The sequence below is a fragment of the Vigna unguiculata genome, chromosome 7 (assembly GCF_004118075.2).
Source record: "Vigna unguiculata cultivar IT97K-499-35 chromosome 7, ASM411807v1, whole genome shotgun sequence".
Lineage (NCBI taxonomy): Eukaryota > Viridiplantae > Streptophyta > Magnoliopsida > Fabales > Fabaceae > Vigna > Vigna unguiculata.
In genome coordinates, this window is record NC_040285.1 from 4,131,059 (window position 1) to 4,152,822 (window position 21,764).

Here is a 21,764-nt window from a genome sequence, read left to right on the forward strand (position 1 = left end):
CGTACGGACACGATCTGTTTGCGTTACTTTCGTGGACGGTCTCTTCCTTTTCTCTTCTTTTCTTCCTCATTCATATCATTTTTTGATGCTTTTTGTGTCACTCACTCTCACGCACACTATCAGAATCTCTTCGCTCTTCTTCACCCAAGTTGACCGCTTCAGTTTTCGCCAAAATGCAGTCCAGTCCGTTGATCCTTGAGGAACCCATCAGAATGGCTTCCATCCTCGAGCCATCCAAGCCTGTCAGCATCTCCTCTCTCTCTCTCTCTCTCTGTTTTCAATTTTGTTAATTTTGTGGTATTTTCAATTTTCAAGCTATGTGATGAAAGAAAGAATATGAGATAATAATCGTTTTTCTTGTGTGCTTGTTGTTTCGGAGTTGCATTTCTTGATGCTTCGTTTGGTTGGTAGTTGTTAATTTAGCAGTCGGAAATGAGTTTGTTGGTGTTTCATTGGTGAATCTTTGAAATATTTAAACACAGGAAGGGAATTTGTAATTAGAAAGTGAAGTCAAAAGATGAAAATGCCAAATGAAAGCGTGGGTAAGCGGCCTTTAGTTTTTTTTCGGAAACTAAAAATGTTTTTCTTAGGGACTGTTTGTTTCAGATCTCGCTTTTTTTTTTTTTATTTTATTTTGAAAACTGTTTTTGTGAAACAAAGTTCAGTAGTCAACTTCTAATTAATCACTGGCTTTTACTGAGAATGAAGATGTTTAAAGTATTTTCTGAGTTTTTCTCTTGTTTGCATCTTCCTTTTAGAATTCGAATTTTAAGTTAGCAGATCGGAGAAGACTTCTTTTCATGGTCGGAGTAGAGTTCGAATTCGGTGTCTGAGATTTTTATCAAAGGTCTCGATTGGGAAATTCGCTTTTTTAACTACTTTTCATTTGGCAACCTTATATGGTGCTGCGCCAGCTCGAGTTGAGGGGAAGGTGTGTATTGTGCTTTTAAAATTTTCAAAATTGGAAAAAAAACTTTTAATTTATGTAATGTGCTTCTATCACTAAAGTCTTGATAAAGGTTGTATTTTCTTTTTTCACATTTTAATTTTCTTTTGAAATAAAAGTTAGAAAAAGGGGTCAAACTAAAAGTACAATCAGAACAATGGGGCAGCTGCTACGGAAGTACCACAAATTTGGTCACAAGATTGTGATCTATTTTAGCTTTCATGTTGCACTCTAGGTTTGAGGTTTGGAGCTGGTGGGTTATGTTGTTGTTCTTTTGTGTATTATTTTGGTGTTGAAGTGTGAAACTACAAGCATCGTTAGCCTATCCTAGAGAATTTGTGCGCCTTGTCAATTTAGATTTTGATTAAATGGTTGTTGAAATGCCTCTGCAGAGTTTCTTTCCAGGCATGACAAAGATCGTTGGCACACTTGGCCAAAAGTCACGATCAGTTGATGTGATTTCTCAATGTCTTGAGGCAGGAATGTCTGGTATTTTTCCAATGCAACCTTTGATTTCTTGTGATCTTTATTTAACAATTGAATGCAAATAGATAAGGGACTGCCTGGTTATTTTGTCTTTCTAGTAATTGTAGTAAGAAAACTTGAAATTGGATAGCTTTGTCTTATAAAATCAACTATTTTGGAATTAGAAGGCCTTTCTCTTTCTCAAAATCTTTAACTATTGCACGAGTAAGAATCTAGTAGCATTAGTGTTGCTTCTTTATGGTTTGCAGCTTCCCTTATGTGTCTACTGTGATAGTTGACAAGCTTGAGTTTTCAATTGGTCATGACTCGTCTTATTCTTCTTTTCTTACAATGTACTAGTGGCAAGGTTTGATTTTTCATGGGGTGATCCAGAATACCACCAAGAGACGTTGGAAAATCTAAGGGCTGCTATTAAAAGAACTAGAAAACTCTGTGCGGTAAATGTGTTATGTTTTTTGTTTGTTCATTTAAATGTTATGTAATCACTCAAGCTCTAATGGGCTATCTTCTTGACTATCTCTTCTGAAGTGGTCCCTCATCTTGGAGGTCTACTAACAGATTTAAGCATAAAAGAGAACACTACTATCACCGGCTCATTGTCATTTGGTGTCTAGTTAAAAATAAGCTAAGAGTGTTTAGGAGAAATTACGTGTCTTGTGTATACATGATCTATCTTATTTATAGTACTGGTGCATTTTATACAAAAGAAAACCAAAGGCTAAATATAGATAGTTTGATATAATTGCGATAGGAACTTGGATAATATGGGGTGCCTAAGTCCCACATCGTTTAATATGAGATATCTAGATTTTGAGTGTAAGTTCCCCAAGTGTTTGGATGTTTATCAATTCGTATCAGAGCTAGTTGACCAACATGGAAGTTGAGTTAAGTGTTATTTGTTAGATTAAGCTCTTACCATTAAGTCAAAAACTAAAACTAATGGTCAAGGTGCGATTATTTCTACTTAAGATGGTAGTAGTCTAAGCGCCATATTCGGTTGTGACTTGGTCCACCTGACTCGTGCCATGGGACAATTGATGCCTCCCGCCACTCACCCCCTCTACTCTTAATTATCTCTTCCTTTCCTGTGAAGGAACAAGGCATGCCTCCTAAAGAAGGTCTTTTATGGTCTTAAGCAATCTCTAAGAGTATGCTTTGGAAGATTTATAGAAACAATGGTTTCATTAGGATACAAGCAAATCCAAGGAGACCATTCTTTATTCATAAAGCACTCCCTTACATGTAAACTCCCTGTACTATTGGTCTATGTAGATGATATAATTATAGTAGGAGATGATGAACCAAAGAAATCGACTTTAAAGGAAAAATTGACAGCTTCATTTGGAATGACAGACCTGAGAGAACTCACATATCTCTTTGGAATAGAGGTTGCTTATTCTAAAAGTAGGATTTTCATCTCTCAAAGAAATATGTACTTGATCTTTTCAAATAAATAGGTAAACTGGGATGTGTATAACATCTGGAGTTCCTATTGAACATAATCATAAATTTGTAAGTGAAGAGTTATTCTGTAGAAAAGATCCAATGTTAGAGATTGGTAGGAAAAGTTATTTATTTATCACACAAGAGAACAAACCTTGCTTATGCAGTTTGCATGATTAGTTAGTCTGTGGATGATCAAAGAGAAAAACACACATGTGAGCAATTGACCAAATTCTTCAATAGTTGAAGTCAAGTCCAAGAAAGAAGTTACTATTAAAGAAGACACTTTGATCACGTGGATACATATTGACGTAGACTATTCATGTTCTGTTATTGACATAAAGTCAACCTCTAGGTGTTATGTGTTTCTTGGAGAAACTATGGTAGCCTGGAGAAACAAAAAACATGATAAAATGTCTCGATCTAGTGTAAAAGTTGAATTTTGAGACCTTGCTCAAGGAATTTGTGAATGACTCTAGATTAAAATCATAGTCATCATTACCTAACAATCAAGGTTGATATCCCTATGCAACTGTATTGCGATAACAAGTCAACCATGAGTATTCCCATAAACTATTACAACATGATAAGATCAAACATATTAAAATTGACTGACACTTTAGATAATCTTGGAAAAGGTATTGTGGCTACAATCCATGTCCCTACAGGACTTCAAATAACAGACATTCCCACCAAGAGACTTCCTTTGGGCACATTTCAGGATCTTGTAGGCAAGTTGGGGATGAACGATATTCATTTTCTAACTTGAGGGGAAATACTGTAAATAGCGGATTGTAAATAGCACATAGATACTGAACGAAACAATAAAAGTTTTGCTATAATACCCTTTCCATTGTGTAATATTTGTTTTACATGTAAAAAAGAGCAAGGTAGTTTTTTGACATTTTAAATTATTTTAATGCTTATTATTCAGTCCTTTATACACTCTAATAATTCACATCGTTCTTTTCAATTATCTTTTTATATTTAATATAATGTTTAAGAATTTACGCATTACTAAAAAAGTGTAGACCCGTTCCTTTTGGTATTTAAAGAAAGCTCAAATTTATGAATACTTTAATACAATCTCCTCATTAACAATCTGAAGGAAAATTTGTCAACCTTTATGAGTGGCTATGAAGAAGTTTTTGGTAGAAAGTTGAATTTGAGGAGCAAAAGGAAGAACTGGAACAAGTTATGACAACTTGGTTGCTAACCCATGCTGGATGAAAATGGCTGTTCATGGTATTTTCTTAGATATCATCAGGGTACTTAAACTTGGTGGAGCAGTTAAGAGGCTTGGTGAGGGATAGAACACAAACAGTGTGTTTGGGAAAACATTGGGGTTAATGTAACCCACGTTTTTTCCAGCACACCAATATACTTGCTTCTCAATTTTCAGCTTTGGAAAGTGTGAACTTTTGTTTGGTGCCTCAAATTGAAAACTAAACATGCAGAAAGGGGTTGTAGGAAAGACAATTACATTTGAAAGAAAACCAGTTTTAAGTAGTGCTATGCATTAGTCAAAAATTTGTAGTAACAATTTTAACTTTTTCTCCTGTCCTTCACCTTTTCTTTTTGTGCTACCCTTACTCTATTTTTTTTATTCAAAAACGTGGCACAACTATTTTTTTTTTCTATTGTACTTTTTATTTTAATATTTAGTTTTTACTTGTAAAACATATTACGTTACACTCTACAGGCAAAGCATCAAATTCCCTCAAGAATGTTTTAATTACAGTTACACCACTTCCATTTTGTATTTTTCTCCTCTGACCTATTCCTCAATATTATCATCCTCGTGTAGCCTTGAATAGTAATATAAAATAGATTAATTCTATTTGGGTGCATGTTATTTGTATAAGCTACCATGCGTTAATACTTTTAACTGTTATTAACTTGTATGGCTCAAAATTTCGACTTTTGTCTAATACAGTCTGAAGCCTTGCAAACATTCATTCTGTTCATTTATAGGTATCTATTGTAAAAAAGTCTGGACAAGGAAACTAAGATTACCGTAACCATTACTCCTTGCACATGACATAGATAAGATGACTTATGGTATATCATAAAAGTAACTGATATTAATTCCTTAATATTTATGCTTCAATATGCTTTCAAAATGTGAAAATACTATCTGAAGGTTAATTTATGTTAAAATAAAGATGCATTTTTGTCTAACTCCAGGTTATGCTAGATACTGTGGGTCCAGAACTACAGGTTGTCAACAAAACTGAGCACCCAATTTCCCTTCAGGCTGACACATTGGTTGTCTTAACTCCTGATCAGAACAAAGAAGCTGGTTCAAATCTTTTGCCTTTAAATTTTAATGGGCTTTCAAAGGTCAGTAATGTTATATCTTTAAGTTTTAACAAATGTTTCTGAGGAGAGAAGGGGCATTATATTTATGTTGAATCTTTTTGAGGTTTGCATACATGTGTATTGTAATAGTAGTCAAGTGCATGTTGTCGTCATCTTATCCAGCTGTTTACTTGTGGTATCTTGGTCTTTAATCCATATTATTAAATAGCTACTTGGTTACTTGGACAAGCAAGAAGCAGATTTGAAGGCGTTTGTTCCAATGGATGCTCAATGAACTTGGAATTTCTTTAAAAATACTATGAAAGTCTTGTACGATAGTGAACTGCTATTATCATTGCTACAAATCTAGTTCATTGTTAGAACCTAAATTTTAGAGATGGATCACCACTTTAAAAAGGGAAAAGTTGATGATGGGTAGTTCCTTGTAATCACTTACGGTGTTGCTAGATTTCAATCCATCTTTCTTCTAATCCAGACAAACAGATTTATTCACTTCATACCTTGGTCTCATTTTCATGCAAATTCTATTTTGTATTTTTTCACTTCATAATAATAAAAAATCTATTGCTGGTATGAGAGGTCCCTCTAAGCAATGAATTTTTCCATTTGGATAAGTTTATTTGGAAATCCATTTGCTCTGATGTCAAATTCTTTGTATAAGCAGAATTACTATGAATTACTTTTTAATTCGAAGGCCTATAACACCTTTACCTTGTGAAATGTGAAGACTGAGTTCTGAAACTAATTCTCACTAGTTTACACCTTGCTCAGAAGTTTCTCTTTATGGATAATCTTTTTGGTATTTTGGTGAAGATTGGGCTTGCCTAAGAATCTCAAGCAGCCCCCTATGTGTTAATTTTAGAGGATTTGATTCTGGCAAAGATATTAAAATTAAAAGGCTTTAGTACTGTTCTCATATGTAGTTATCTGGTGTATTTGGTAGAAAGATATTTTGGTTGATGCATGTGTTCACTTGGGATCAAATTGTTCACCTAACATCTTTGCGACATTTAGAGACATTGGCATGTTATATATATATATATATATATATATATATATATATATATATATATATATATATATACATATATATACATACATATATATATATATATATATATGTATATATATGTATATGTATGTATATATATACATATATATACATATATATATATATGTATATATATGTATATGTATATATACATATATATACATATATATATATATATATGTATATATATGTATATATATACATACATATACATATATATACATATATATATATATATATATATATATATATATATTAAGCAATTTCTGTTTTACCTACTTCTATCTTGGTTAGGTAGAGCTTTTTTTCTGACTCCTAGGTTAGTGTTCAATTTTTCCTATTTATTCTGCTACTTTCTAATTGTTACTTATAAAAAAATATTTTACAATTTTACTCCAAAATTTGCACCAATATGCCTTTAAGCACGTGGTCACCAAAAGCCATAATTTCTTGATGCATGTAGGTACTTGATGGCCATGGAAAATATTCAGATATGCTTTAGATTAAATTTTTTTTGAAAGATTGCAATTAAGGTGGGGAATATGGATATCAAGAGACAGCATGATATTGGTTTTTTGGCAAAAGGAATAGGAAAACTGAATAGGGGACAAGAGCCTGCATTTTAATGGCTGATTTTCCTTTATAATGCGATATTTTATAAAATTTGCAAGGACTTTTGTAAATATGCTCAGAAGTATGCATATTGATTTAAAAAGACCATATGAAGGGAAGGAAATTATGTGAAACTAGTACTCTTCTGAGATATGCAAGAAAGAATTAATTGTAAAACTGGAGGGAATTTCTGAACTCATGGCAGCACTTTCTGTTGTCTTTCCTAGACAGTCTGTTTAATATTTGCCTAAAGATCCCAATAACAGAGAGTCTGCAAGTAGAGTTGAAATTTAGTGATAGGCTATAAGTCCGTAATTAATGATTTTATTTTGTTACTTTAGGTGTCTATAAGAGACATGCTGAGTAATATAATGTTAATCATAATTTTGTATTATTAATTGAGGAATTATAACAATTTCAGTGGCTCCAATCTTGACCATTTTACTTTAAAATTATTATATAATAACAGTTTGTGGTTTTATAAATTTAGCTTCTTATTTCTCATGCTTTTAGGGATGTACAATTTTGCAGGCTGTGAAGAAGGGTGATACTATTTTTATTGGCCAATACCTGTTTACTGGAAGTGAAACAACGTCAGTGTGGCTTGAGGTAATGCAATCTTGGATAGATTAGTTCTATCTTCAATGCTTCTGCAAATAGTTTTTGCTGACTATTTTAGTAATTTTGTTTTTATAGGGTTTAGATAGGGAAAGGAAACTTTAAATAACATGATAATGGGTTGATATGTTCTTATAATTATATCAGGAATACTGCATATGATTGAAACTTGTTGTAATTCTAACCTAGGTTAGGATTCTAACTTGTATAGTGATGCAATAGCATTCTTATCTTGATTTTGAAAAGGATATTATTATTATTATTATTATTGAATATAGAGAAAATAGGGATTGAGATTAATCTCCCTTATGTAGAAAATACACATAGAGACTGTATTTATAATAAAGAACATATGGGCTAAGCCCAAAATACATATGAAGAATAATAACAATAGAAACAGAAAATAAGATATTAAAAGATATCTTAACACTCCCCCTCAAGTTGGTTACTTGTTACAAATATAACTAATTCTCGGTCCCCGTAAAAATTTAGTGAAATATCTGCTAACTGATCACTTGAGTTAACAAACTCAGTCTTGATGTCTCCAGACATAATCTTTTCTCGAATGAAATGACAATCAATCTCATGTGTTTAGTCCTCTCATGAAAGATAGCATTAGAACTGATATGAAGAGCAACTTGATTATCACATATAAGTATCATTTGTTTAACATCTCCAAAATGTAACTCTTTGAGCAACTGCTTAAGCCAAACAAGCTCACAAGTGGCTGAAGCCATGGCTCTATATTCTGCTTCTGCACTAGACCTTGCTACAACACTTTGTTTCTTGCTTTTCCAAGAGATCAAGTTACCTCCAATTGAGACACAATATCCGAATGTAGACCTTCTATCAGAAGGAGATCCTGCCCAATCAGCATCTGAGTAACAAACAACTCTTGTATTGTTATTACAACCACATAACAACCCTTTACCAGGAGATCCTTTAATATACTTCAGTATACTAATGACTGCATTCCAATGATCTTCGCACGGAGAATTAAGAAATTGCCTTACCACACTGACTGCAAAGGAAATGTCAGGACGAGTAACTGTAAGATAATTCAATTTCCCAACTAATCTTCTATACTGTTCGGGATCTGACCTACTCTTCCCCTGATTTGGTAGAAGTTTAGTATTGGGATCCATAGGTGTGTCAACAGATTTTGAGTTTATCAATCCAGTTTCTTCCAAAATATCCCGTGCATACTTTCATTGAGAAATAGCAATACCATCTTTGTCGAACTGTGGACCAGAGACCGAGGTAGGAAAAAAAATTTCCTTAAGCTCTAGATACCAAATTGAATATAGAGAAAATAGGGATTCAGATTAATCTCCCTTGTGTAGAAAATACACATAGGGGCTGTATTTATAATAAAGAACATATGGGCTAAGCCCAAAATACATACGAAGAATAATAACAATAGAAACAGAAAATAAGATATTAAAGATATCTTAATAATTATAATAAGAAAACCTGTTTCTTGATGTGATGTATTACTACACATATACAAATAATTAGGTCATGCACTAGTTCCAGCAGTACAAACCCATTAATATACTAGGATTAATAATATGATGAGGACCAACTTTGATTGGTTTTGCTTCTAAAATATATGAAGGGGAGGTTCTTATAGTATTGTGAGTGTTTTGTATTTAAAATTTTATTTGTTGAAAAGGGGGAGGACTACTTGGTAACTATTATTTGTTTTGTATTTATATTTATTTAGAATCCTTAAATTGGCTGCTTTTGGGTGAGGAGGGTTTTGACACTCAGTCTGTAGCCATGCTCCAATCCTCTGAGCTACAGGCCACCCTGTCATTTCAACTGGGTATCAGAGGACCTTAAAATGGGAGAAAGTTCTGTTTTGCCTTGGATAATAGTAGCAACATGCTTGCTTCTTATTTGCACTCAACTTTTCTGACAAAGTGTTTTAGATATGGAATGCAGAAAGTAATTTACTGCTTATACCAGTCATAATTAACTCATCATCATCACTCAGTTAGTTTTTATTTTGTAATGCAGGTCAGCGAAGTGAATGGTGATGATGTCACGTGTGTCATCAAAAATTCTGCTACTCTTGCTGGGTCACTGTATACTTTACACGTCTCACAAATTCGTATTGATCTTCCCACTCTAACCAATAAGGATAAGGAGGTAACTATAAGAAATTTGTGTGCATAAAGTAATGAGATGCACATTATATGGTCAAATTTCTTTTCTACTTTTGTGCTTTAGATTGTGATTTTCAATTTTTAATCTATATTCATGAGTATATTTTATGGATGAAATTGTAATTATTTCTTTGTTGAAATTATAGCTTATTTTAGCAGTGCTTTATACTCATTTTTTTTTTTCCGAAAAAAGACTTATTCCTGTTATTTTTGTGAGGAATGTTTTACTTATTTTAGAATCCAAAACAATCTGGATTGGTTTTCTTTAGGTTTCGGTCAAATTGATTTTGAAAGAATTGGTTTGTGAAGTTGATTCTTAAAATATTGTGTTGGGGAATTATATTCTAAGAGTGAGTTTTAAAGCGTTGATTTTGTCTGGATGAAGTAGAATCACCTTAGATGTGTAAATATGGGTATGTTTTTAAAAATTTTGTGGGTCCTGCACCTAAATAAATTATTTTCACTGGAACTAAAAGAAAAAAAACTTCAGGTGTTTCAAAATAAATTCTATATTGTCTGCACCAACCACAAGACTATCATGATATAAGTTACAATGTTTTGTTAGTTTCTTACGGTACTGCTAATCTTGTCATTTCACTCGCTAACTCAGGTAATAAGCACCTGGGGTGTTCAAAACAATATAGACTTCCTCTCATTATCATTCACCAGGCACGCTGAAGATGTTCGCCATGTAAGGGTTATTGCTGATAGGTTTCATCCTATTAATTATGTATTATTTCTTTTTCCTCATATATCGTTTGCTACAAAGACTTCACTCTTTCATGAAAACGCGTTCAAAACTTGAATTAATGGAAAATGTTGCAACTAAATCAGTCCCTCAAAAATGCTGTCTAGCATATGATGAATTCTAGTGATGCTTACGATGTTCTCGTATCAATTTCTATTCCTAGCCTTCTCTAGACTCAGAAAGCTGAATGGAATGTTCATTTTGTTTTCAAACATTTGAATTGAAGATTGAATTACACAAAATGTACTCTTCCCCTTTCGCAGCATACTCAAGGCTAAAAGAAATTGTCAGAATGTCATTTGACTGATCAATGTTATATATAACAATATAACATAGACTAGTTTCTGGGTGTACCTAGCTTTAGTTTAAGGAACATAGACTGTAACCTTCTTTAAGACATAATTTTACTCATCTTTATATATTTATGTACACTAGTAGATGTAACTAAATATTTGGGCCTTGTCCCATCTCTTTGTATCTTTTTTGCATTTGAGACATATATATATATATACATGGTCCACTGTTGTAATAGATACACACAGATTATTATTTTTCTCTTCACCATACATCTCAACATATTCAAATACATGGGCTGTGAAAAACTCACTGATTATTTGTGACATTCAATTATAACCAACCATTTTTTAACAAATTTGTTGCCATAGCAACTGTTTAGATTTTAGTTATGAACTTATAATTTATTTTTCCAAAAATACTCAACTGCTTTGGCTATTTTTTCAAAAGAATTGGGGCCTTTATAGTCAATGCAAAGCACAAGGGGAGGGTAATTTACTTATTTATCTGATTTACTTTTAACTTCTAAATTTGTTTTGTTGTACTTGTACAGTGTTGTTGATTTAGTAAGTCATTCTCTTTATTTTAGTTTTCCTCAAAACACTGTAATGAAATTTGACTATTTGTTATTTGGCAGGCACGTGAGTTTCTCTCTAAATTAGGTGACCTCAAACAAACACAAATTTTTGCAAAGATTGAGAATATAGAGGTGAGAAACTTCAAATCTTTTAGAACCTTATTACAAATGAAAGCAGTAGTTCAAGATTGTTGATGTGTGTGCTTTATATTGATTTTGAACTGCATCTTTTGTCTGTAAATTGTAATAGGGATTGACTCATTTTGACGAGATATTGCGAGAAGCTGACGGTATCATCCTCTCACGTGGAAATTTGGGGATAGATCTTCCACCTGAGAAGGTTTTCTTCTAATTCTGGACAGAAGAATTCAATGTTTATGATTCACTTATAAGTAGATTATAGTATTATGATATTGTTTCCATTTGTTTGGTTTTTTTTTTAACATGTGTCTGCATATGGCTATTTATAGCAGTTTTTTCTTACTACATAGTATTGAACTTGTTGACAACTCCCTAATGGACCACACATCTCATTTATACTCGTAAAATCTTGTGACCTGCATAATATAATAATTTTCTCAAATTTGTCATGTATCTATATGGATTTGGCAGGTGTTTTTATTCCAAAAGGCGGCTATTTACAAATGTAACATGGCTGGAAAACCGGCTGTTGTCACACGTGTTGTGGACACAATGACTGACAACCTAAGACCTACTCGCGCTGAAGCAACTGATGTTGCCAATGCAGTCTTAGATGGTAAGTTTTATTTTCTTGAGATAGTTCATTTAGTCAAGTTTTGATTTTTGATGGATTTAAAGCATCGGCTGCACTGCATGCTCCTACCCTTTTTAAATAAAAAAAGAAGGAAAGAATGCTATTGCATCAATATACAGTTTGCAATCCCACTACAACCTGAATAGATAATATGCAGCATTTTATTAATATTCCTTCAATTTGTGGCGCTAATCCATGGTTCTATCATCTCTAATGTTTTCTCTTTTACTCATTTTATGGATTAATGAATTATCTAGTCACTAGCATTAGATGCACTTCTTGTTTCTGTTTATTTGTTAATACTTCTTCCACTTCTATGGTGTTTATTAATGGTTGTATCTTACTTTGTTTTTTCCATTTTAACGGTGTAGGCAGTGATGCAATTGTTCTAGGGGCAGAGACTTTGCGGGGATTATACCCTGTGGACACTATTTCCACTGTTGGAAAAATTTGTGCCGAGGTGGGAACTAGAATGTATTCTTTTAACCATACACTTAGTTAGGCCTCAAACACAGAGAGTGTGATACCTTTTTAAGGTGTTGGCAAGCATTCTCTTAACCAAATGCTCTTTGCAGGCAGAGAAAGTTTATAATCAAGATATTTATTTCAAGAAGGCTGTCAAATTTGTGGGTGAGCCAATGACTCATTTGGAATCAATAACTTCCTCTGCGGTACTCTTGTCTTTTTTCGCTAAAATTTATTTAGGGTAGTTTTAATTTTTTCCCTCACTGCCATTACCTTACTCACTTGCTTCAATTTTTTTTTTCATAAGTAAAATGCATATTTGGAAATAATTTCCTTGTGTCAACATGCAGGTTCGGGCAGCCATTAAGGTTAAGGCTTCTGTTATTATTTGTTTTACTTCATCCGGAAGGGCTGCAAGGTTTCATTTCAATTCTTCATAACTTGCCTCTTATTATTTTAAGAACTTTCTCATGCTTTGGTTATGGATTCAAATGTTTGTGCATCTCTTGTTTATTAGTAATTAATTATGCTGCACAAATCATTTGAGTTATCTCTTATTGTGTAAATTTGTAGGCTGATTGCCAAGTACCGTCCAACCATGCCCGTGATATCTGTTGTCATTCCTCAACTAAAAACAAATCAACTTAGATGGACTTTCACCGGAGCTTTTGAGGTATTTAATTGATAAATGAACATAATTTGTTTCATGAAATATTCAGCATGATTAGGTTCCTTGAGTCGGCTCAGTCTTTTTGGCATTGGTATATACTTTTTAAACCTGGTGCTTTGTATATATTCTTCTGTAATGGAGCTTGATAAAACGCCTGATTCGAGTGGACTACTGACTAAAATTATTCATACATTTTTTTTCCCAGTTGTATCAGCTTTTGTACGTTGATAACTTTAGTTTTATGTACAGTGGAATAATGATTTTATAAGTGATCAATTCTCGTGTGTTGTATGTTGTCTTTGACTTTTGTGCATTCTTTAATTTCTCTTTGAAGCACTATGGTGTGCCTTTATTTTGGTGTATCGACTAATCACACAAGCAGTGCCTTGAAAGTCCGTAGCAGATGCAAGCTTTGCTTGTTTGTATTATTTCCATAGAAGAGGAAGCCATTTTGCCAATGTAAAAAACTTGATTTGATAGGGAAAATGGAGAAAAAAAATATTATTTTTCTGTGATTTTTTAATCTTGATTTAAACTGACTGATTGTTTTCATTCTTTTTCTTGACTTGTATTGTAACATTCTGCTTTGAAACTAATGTGTTCTTGCTCTTTCTTTTTATGATTCTATGGCAGGCAAGACAATCACTTATAGTGAGAGGTCTTTTCCCTATGCTGGCAGATCCACGACACCCAGTAAGAATTATTTGACGTCAATTGATCTAGTAATGTAAAATGGGGAATGGGAACCAATGTAGATCTCAAAACCTCGGAATGTCTAATATTTAAAATCTTAAAACTTAATGTGCCTTATATAATGCAAATCAATTAAAGAAATTCTATTATCAAACCTAACTTAATCCCAATTCAGAATAGCAAGTAAAATACTAGTCCAACTGCAAGTATTCCAAGGCCTCAACATCTAATCACTAATTTTCAAATTACTACCGATTGTACCTTAAATCTTAGTTTATTTCTTATATTGAAGCTTGGTACGATACCGTCGTTTTCTATTTCCCTCATCAGAAGCAATATTCTAGGACTATTGGAATCTCGTTGACATTCTAGTTTGGATTTGAATATTCCTTTATTCTATCTATTTTGGGGTTAGCCATTACAAAACTGTGAAAGTTTAGTTTTTATATGGTATTGCTGAAGTATATTTGTGGTGATTAACTTGTTAACATGAAAGCATGTCTTTTGGGTACAGGCCGAGTCTAAAAGTGGAACAAATGAATCAATTTTGAAGGTTGCTTTAGACCATGGCAAGGCTTTTGGTATCATAAAGCCACATGATCGAGTTGTTGTTTGCCAGAAAGTTGGCGACTCCTCAGTTGTGAAGATTATTGAGCTTGACGATTAACACATGGATCATTTCCAAGGCTGCATTATAAGGTTTCTTTGTTTTAGCATTTTCTGTTGAATGTTGTAATAATAAAAACACTTGAAAGGTCCATTAATAATGTGTATCTCATTGGAAGAAATGCACTTGGCGAATGGATATCATCCATTCGAAGCATGCCAACTGATTGTAACATGACACCACATAGTTAATCTCCAGTCTATGTATAAATTGTTCCACTTAAGTATCTATCTACTTCCTTTTGCTTCCCATGTATTAGATAATGGGCAATATTTATTATCGACTTGTCACAATATAATGTCATAGGTCCTCTAATCTTCCAACACCAAGACTTTATTTTGGTCAGAGTTCCCAAATCAGAAAGGCTGTTGCTTTGAACTATACTACTGCACTTGATCGTGCAACATTTCAATTTATGTTTCTTCAAGTCTCTAAATTCTCTCCGTGAGAAGTGCAATCATGGGGATAATAGATCTTTTATCATATGATCTAGCCTAAGATGAGTTCTGTTGGGATTATACACAGGTAAACTTATTTCATTTTTTTTTTCTGAAGCATTTATTGCAAAGGAGAACTAAAGAAGATGGAAGGGGAATTACAAAGGTTACTGTAGCATGATTTTCGAGTGCATAAAGGAGTTACACATGGTTTGAATCACCGTGAAAATAATTATCAGTAGCAATAAACTATTTAAACCCTCGAGCAATGAGATGGATGGGCATGAGCAATAATTTTTATATTTATTTTCATATAAATTTAAAGGTGGTATTCAAAACATTGGGATAGGAGAAGAAAAGTCCAAGATATAACGATTGACTATGTGAATCATTTGAAGACTTTTTTTTATTTGCTTCAACACGAAGATTCTTTCTCCATCTATAAGGTTTTGTATTGTCCTAATTAAAAGGTAAATAAAAATACATCGGATGAATAAAAATAGTTTTTCTTGATTTCGCTGTTCTATTTCCTAGTACGATGTCAAATTTTTTTCTTACTTCCTCAGGTTGTGTTAACGTATCAGGGTGTTGCAATTGAAGATTTATGCCGTGCTTTTCGTTCTTTCTTAAAATGATGTGTTATATAGTTTTATATGATCCACACAATGGTTGGAAAGCCATAACTATATATTGAGTTATGCAACTTAAAAAATGATGAAATGAATAGTAAAACTAGTACACTTTCAGCACCTTTGTTTCTGTTTTGTGTTTTAAATCAATGCTATATATAATTGGAACCAAAATCTGTAGTTTCTATCCATACCATAAAAACTCAAGTCACTATGTTTTGTAAGCACAAATAATATAGCTTAAGAGTAAGTCTCCTTTCAAAATACCAGAAAAACAGTTTCTTGAATTAATGTTACATACACACAAGCTTATATATATATAGACACACACACACACATATTACAGTAGTGTTTCTTCGGCAACAATCAGCTTCAGCAGCATGGTTTTTGGAATTACTCACAAACTCTCTGCATAAGGAGCATTTCAATGTATAAATCTAACTAATGAAATGAGAGTAGCAAAATTTGATTTACATTATATTGGTTGCCCAAATGAAAAATAGAGTTTGTCTTCGAATATATATATATATATATATATATATATATATATATATATATATATATATATATGTATATATGTATTGTAATACCTGATATTGAGTTCAAAATCTAGAGGATTTGGACTTGTGCTGCCACTGGAGGCATATATAACACAGGTGCCGTCTGTTTAAAAAAGAATAATTGATTGATGAATGGGTGAATATATGTGGAAAAGGAATTTTGAAGCCTGAGTTATATGTGGAAAATTTTGAGAACCTGAAGTTGAAGAGGGAAGAGCTTCTTCCATGTTTGAATTTCATTGTGATTCTCAAGCTTTCTGATTCCTCCATAGTAGCCACCTATTCGATCACCTTGTTCTTCATTCTTCTTTCTACACAACTTTATTCGTCTCATGTTTGATACTTCAGGGTATTGTCTGAACTCCACTATCAATGTATCTATCAAACAACAACATTAAAAACTTTTAAAATTATCACATAGGTTTTTCCTAAAGATAACATAACATAACTTTCTTACCATTGTAATGACAGTGACAACAATTTTGATTACATAAGTCTAAGTGACCAATAACAGCGTACCACCAATCTGCAACATTTCAAGAGTTATATTCAATAAAATTAAATATAAAATTTCTGAATTTCATATTTTAGAAAAAGTAAAAAGAAATAATGTTTGAATTTAGAATGATACCATAAGGAGATTGTGTATTTGGTCTCCATTGAATCTCAATATGATCCTCTGGTTTCAATGTGTCTAAACAATGAGAGAGATGTAGAAGATATGGAGGAGTATGAACTGAGGGAGCTCTCACCATATCCCACTCAATGTTCTTCCCTAAACATCTCCAACCTCCATTTTGATACCTACCATAACATAAATCTTTCACAAAACAAAATTCTTTTGCCAAACAACATAGATTCATTAAAAGTTATTTGAGTTATAATTAGTTCATTTATAAAAGTGATCCATATGAGTTAAAATTAATTTTTTTTAAGTTAAAATAGAAAATTTAAAGAACTATGTAAAAGCATTTCTACAAATTAGTTTATCCATAATTTGAACTTATGTAGAAGTAGTTAATTTTAACTTTCTTTCTCCGTCTTAAAAAAATGCAAGCTCTCATAGAGTGACTTGAATATTAGTCCCACATCTCACACTTTGCCTGATAAGTGTCACGCACACAAAAAAATTATATGTATAACCCTATATATTTAGTTATTCACCTACATATTTCAAAGACATTCCATACATTTTAAAAAGGACTAAATATGTTTTTTTATCTCTCAATTATAACATAAAATTGTAATTCGTGAATTATTGAAACTTTGATTTTATTTAATCTTCTAACATTAGATCTAATCTTTCTTATTTAATGATGTTAAATTTTCTCTAACGTGTCAAATGGTATTTTATTATGGATTCAACAAATAACAATTCTTTATAAAATAAAGATAATCTCTAACTTATTACTTTGATACCTTGTTAGAAATTGAATTTTAAGTTTAATTCAATTTTATAATTCAACAAACAACAAATTTTGTTAAGATAAATTCTAAACAACAACTTTGAAACCATATTAATAAATAGAATTTAAGTAAACTCATCTTATAAAACCTATAAAATGAAATTTGTATTTAGTTATATATTATAAATCGACCTGATCTCTAGTCGAAATAAGATTTTCAACGGACCACTTTTTGTTTTTCTAATCATTAGACTCCATAAATTAAAACTTATTTTTTAAAATGTAAAAAACTAAAATAATATTTTCTTTTTCATTTTAAAAGATCTACAGGTCATCATTGTCTCAGGAAGTAAAAAGGAAAATTTTCAGTTCATGCATTCAAAGAGGTCTCCATTTTGCAAATACCTTGCTTGAAAAGTATTAGATTGTGAGTCATACTTAACCAAGGCATTGTGAATCATCAATCCCTGGAAATACATAACATTAATTAATATATATAAATATTAAAAAAAAAATTAAACCTGTAGTTATAGCTTTTTACCTTGTAGACCTCAGCAGGAAACCAAAAGGTACCAGTCTCAAGAGAGAAATACAAAGACATCATGAAATTGTTTGAGTTTTTACCATTGAGAACCTTGAAATGTTCTAAGTATGAAGAAAGATATAGGTTGGGCCAAACACCAGAAAAAGAACCCATTGAGCCAGTTTGATTGGTGTGTTGATTGTTCAACAAAACTCCATCTTTTGCAATTGCTATGTGCCACTCCCACTCCTTGTAAACAGCATCACCAATCACTCTTCCCCATTTCTCTTTTATGTGATTTTCCCAAAACTCATCACTTTCACATTTACCCTTCAACAAAACACACACCTTTGACATTCTGCAAAGGTCTATTGGAGAAAGGCACTTGAGAATGAAATCCAAGGTGGATTCAGGCAAATCCAAGAGGGAGATAGGAAGAGGATCTACTTTACTATTCTTCTCCATCTTTAACATTGTAATTAGGCTAATAATATTTTCTGATATTAATAGAAGGTGAAATAATTCACCCTTCATTGAATGTGGCAAAAGAGGACCCACTTTGATTATTATATCAAGCAAAAATTTGGGTTTATAGCCAAAGATATGATTAAGCTGTTTATTACTCATTTGTGAGAGAGACACAATCTAAAAATACACACGATAAGTTCAAGGTCTAACATTAAGGCATGTCTTTTATTTATGTTATGTGAAAAAGGCTTCATTATTGAGAGTTGCAAAATCTAAATTTACACATAAAAAAATCATCTTCATTATTGATGTGGAAATAAATAATTGAGTATTAGAATCTTCTCAGATTATACTTATATTATTTTCTTAACTATTAGTAGTTTCCCTTGTCATAAATAAAAATATATATATTCAAAATTTCAAGGATATATATATATGTAATATTAATAGGATTGATAGTGTAACTTTTTAAAACAAAAATAGAATATTTAGATAAAAAAAATAAACAAAAAAGTTTTAGTGTGAAAGTAATTTGGTCTAAATAATTCTATGGCGTGCCGGTTTGGTTAAACTTTGAAATGACTGACATTTTTATTTATTGAGGAAAATAAATGTTTAATAGAATGGTATCGTGAAAATGAAAGGTTTATACGTTAATAAAGATTGCTACAAGACAATTAAGAATAAAAGAAATGCTATGTTATGTATATATCAAACAATTGAAAGTTTCGAGGAATTTTTGTTCACATTATGAAAAGATGTCCCGAATAACTTGCAGAATGATGCCTTGTAAATCAATTTCAACATTGAAGAGGTTTAGCTAAGTTGATTCAACGTGTGTATGAGTTAGACCAAAATTCAAGTTTTATAAAAAAATAAAAACTAGGATAATTTTTTTAGAAATATAATTCTTGAATATAACTTTTTATGTTCTACTAAATTGTAATTTTGTATTAATTTAATTCTTAGTTATGAGACCAAACACATTTAATCAAGGAGTTTAACATAAATTGAATCTTCCGAAAATAACTTCATCTAATTTTTGTTTAACACTGATATTTTTATAAGTGAAAACAACAAATTAAGTTAGACTTTTTAGTATCCAATGTAAAACATATTATTAACGTTAAATACTACAAAATCTGAAATAAATGATATGTTTTACATCGCACACTAAGACACCCAATGTAAATTTCTTATGGATTCTCTTCCTCGTTTTTCATTGTGTAAAAATAGTAAAATTGTTTACAAGTTAGAGTTTGTTCTCTCATAACAAGATAGTGGTGGTTTGGGGATTCATGTCTATCTATGTCATTGTTAACCGTGACTGTTTATTTGGAAACTCAATTATGATTTTGTATGAATGTTCCATTTGTTTGTCATGTCATTGTAAGAATAAGTTGTATTGGTAAAATTAGTTCACTTTTGACTTTTCTAACACTTAAAATCAAAATTGAACCTCGTTTCTCACATTAATACTCATATGCATGATTAGTGAAATGCAAGATTAATTTCATAACAAGTACTAAATAAAGTTTAAAAACTTTTTGCAAAAGGTCAAGAAAACAAATAGTTCTTACTAGAAAGTCTAAAAGGCAATTGTCAAGTAGAATAAAAATATTTTAACAAAATCAATTTTCAAAGAAGTAAAATAAAAGACAATAGTCTACTAATATAATAACCCATTTATACAAATTTATTCAAACTAAATTATGTTTAGTGTTGTAAGGTGCATCAATTTTTTCACGACCGTCGTCAGGTAGGTTGAGTCACAATCAAATTGTGATGCCTAAATTGTTATGCTCTTAAGTAAAAAAATTTATATCATGACAAAACGGATCAATCTAGCTTGTTTTAGTCGACCCGTCATTGAACGACTAAAAATGAGTTAGGTTCGACTAGCTCACAACTTCAAAACGGGTTGAATTGCAAAACTCGTCCTGCAACAAGGCAAGCATGGGGCTTACATGCCAATTTTGATTTTTTTTCTGCACTGCTACACAATAGATAGCTTGCATCTATGCAGATAAGGGAGGGGAAGAATATGTAGATATCACAGAGAATGCTAAATACACTCACAAGACAAAATCACATAACCCTAATCAGGGGTGGTAAATCATTCAGTAGAACCGTAATTAGTAGAACTCAAATCAATTAGAACAATCACACAACAAAACTAGGGTGTGGGAAATCAAAAAAATTAAGGGATAAATAAGCGATCGTGCTCATGATGCTGGCCGTTGTCGCCGTTGGGGAACCACCATTGTGCACTTCCTCTCTCGATCTTGCTCTTCCTAGCGTCGCGTGGTGCATTAGTTGTGTTGAGGAAGAGAAGATGAGTGAGACTAGACTGGGGTGGCTTTCTTGACAGTTTGATTTGTTGAGAATATTACTTAATATCTTTTTTATTTAAATTAGTTTTTAGGAAATATTTCAATTTTATAAATTAGTTATTATTTTAGATTAGGAGTGAGATATTTTAAATATTTTCTACTTGATATTTGTTACATTTTTTTCTCTATATATAGAGTATATCAATAAAATACAAAAAATGTTCCTCCGTATAACATATCACATATATCTCTCATATATCTCATATCTCTCATATTTTCAAAAGCCCTACAAATCCCAACATGATTGAACCTTTCTCCAACTCTCTCGCAAGACAGAAATGAAAATGAGAATGCCTCTTTCACGAAAACAAACAACAACATATAGTAAATTCTCTACAAATGGGTTGCTGTTGAAAGGGGGAGCTACTCCAACTCATATGAAGATGGTTTTGATGATGTCCAAGGCTACACTTCATGTGCATTACCAGTTTAGAATTATTCATGTTTTAGTTAGGTTGTGCATTAGACTGTTTGTATGAAATTATCATATGTAAATCAAGCCTGCATTAAGTTGTAATTAACCATCACACTCTTGCTTGTGCAATCATGAATTGATTAGCTGTTTAACTAATGGATTAGCTGTGAGTACTGCACTAAGGCAGTGAAAATACACTCACGATAATCGATTAGGTAAATTCCTAATCCATTAATGACAGCAGAGAACTCTGTATAAAAGTTGTTTTCTGAAATTTGTTTCGGTTTGGAAAAAATTACAAGTCACTGAAAAAAATTCTGAGAAACATCCCTCTGAGATTCACAGAGTTCTTAAGCATTCTTGAAGATCATTCAAGTGAAGATTCAAGGAGATTG

The 21,764-nt window shown here is 32.0% G+C and overlaps 2 protein-coding genes across 2 annotated transcripts; one reads left to right on the forward strand and one right to left on the reverse strand.

The window, feature by feature from the left end:
* On the forward strand, positions 1-14,792 carry LOC114192117 (pyruvate kinase 1, cytosolic-like). Its single transcript, XM_028081720.1, has 16 exons — positions 1-242; positions 1,339-1,435; positions 1,772-1,869; positions 5,063-5,218; positions 7,392-7,469; positions 9,501-9,632; positions 10,260-10,340; positions 11,329-11,400; positions 11,519-11,608; positions 11,881-12,025; positions 12,415-12,503; positions 12,619-12,714; positions 12,859-12,926; positions 13,082-13,181; positions 13,812-13,871; positions 14,386-14,792. The coding sequence occupies exons 1-16, from the start codon at positions 174-176 to the stop codon at positions 14,536-14,538; spliced, it is 1,584 nt and encodes a 527-aa protein (XP_027937521.1). The 5' UTR covers positions 1-173; the 3' UTR covers positions 14,539-14,792.
* A 1,052-nt stretch (positions 14,793-15,844) lies between these two features.
* On the reverse strand, positions 15,845-18,558 carry LOC114190188 (F-box protein At2g32560-like). The gene is made up of 7 exons (XM_028078986.1): positions 18,112-18,558; positions 17,976-18,037; positions 16,796-16,968; positions 16,622-16,690; positions 16,361-16,542; positions 16,195-16,267; positions 15,845-16,012 (listed from the first exon to the last, which is right to left on the reverse strand). Exons 1-6 carry the CDS (start codon positions 18,556-18,558, stop codon positions 16,214-16,216), a joined length of 987 nt encoding a protein of 328 aa, XP_027934787.1. The 3' UTR covers positions 15,845-16,012; positions 16,195-16,213.
* Positions 18,559-21,764: the final 3,206 nt, after the last annotated feature.

Excerpts from the sequence above, each read along its gene's own strand:
- LOC114192117 (XM_028081720.1), top strand. The coding sequence starts at position 174 with ATGCAGTCCAGTCCGTTGATCCTTGAGGAACCCATCAGAATGGCTTCC. Across the intron at positions 5,219-7,391 it reads ATTTTAATGGGCTTTCAAAG|GCTGTGAAGAAGGGTGATAC; the intron begins GTCAGTAATGTT and ends ACAATTTTGCAG. Across the intron at positions 13,182-13,811 it reads CTTTCACCGGAGCTTTTGAG|GCAAGACAATCACTTATAGT; the intron begins GTATTTAATTGA and ends ATTCTATGGCAG.
- LOC114190188 (XM_028078986.1), bottom strand. The coding sequence starts at position 18,558 with ATGGAGAAGAATAGTAAAGTAGATCCTCTTCCTATCTCCCTCTTGGAT. Across the intron at positions 16,969-17,975 it reads TCTAATACTTTTCAAGCAAG|GTATCAAAATGGAGGTTGGA; the intron begins GTATTTGCAAAA and ends ATGTTATGGTAG. Across the intron at positions 16,691-16,795 it reads AAATACACAATCTCCTTATG|ATTGGTGGTACGCTGTTATT; the intron begins GTATCATTCTAA and ends GAAATGTTGCAG.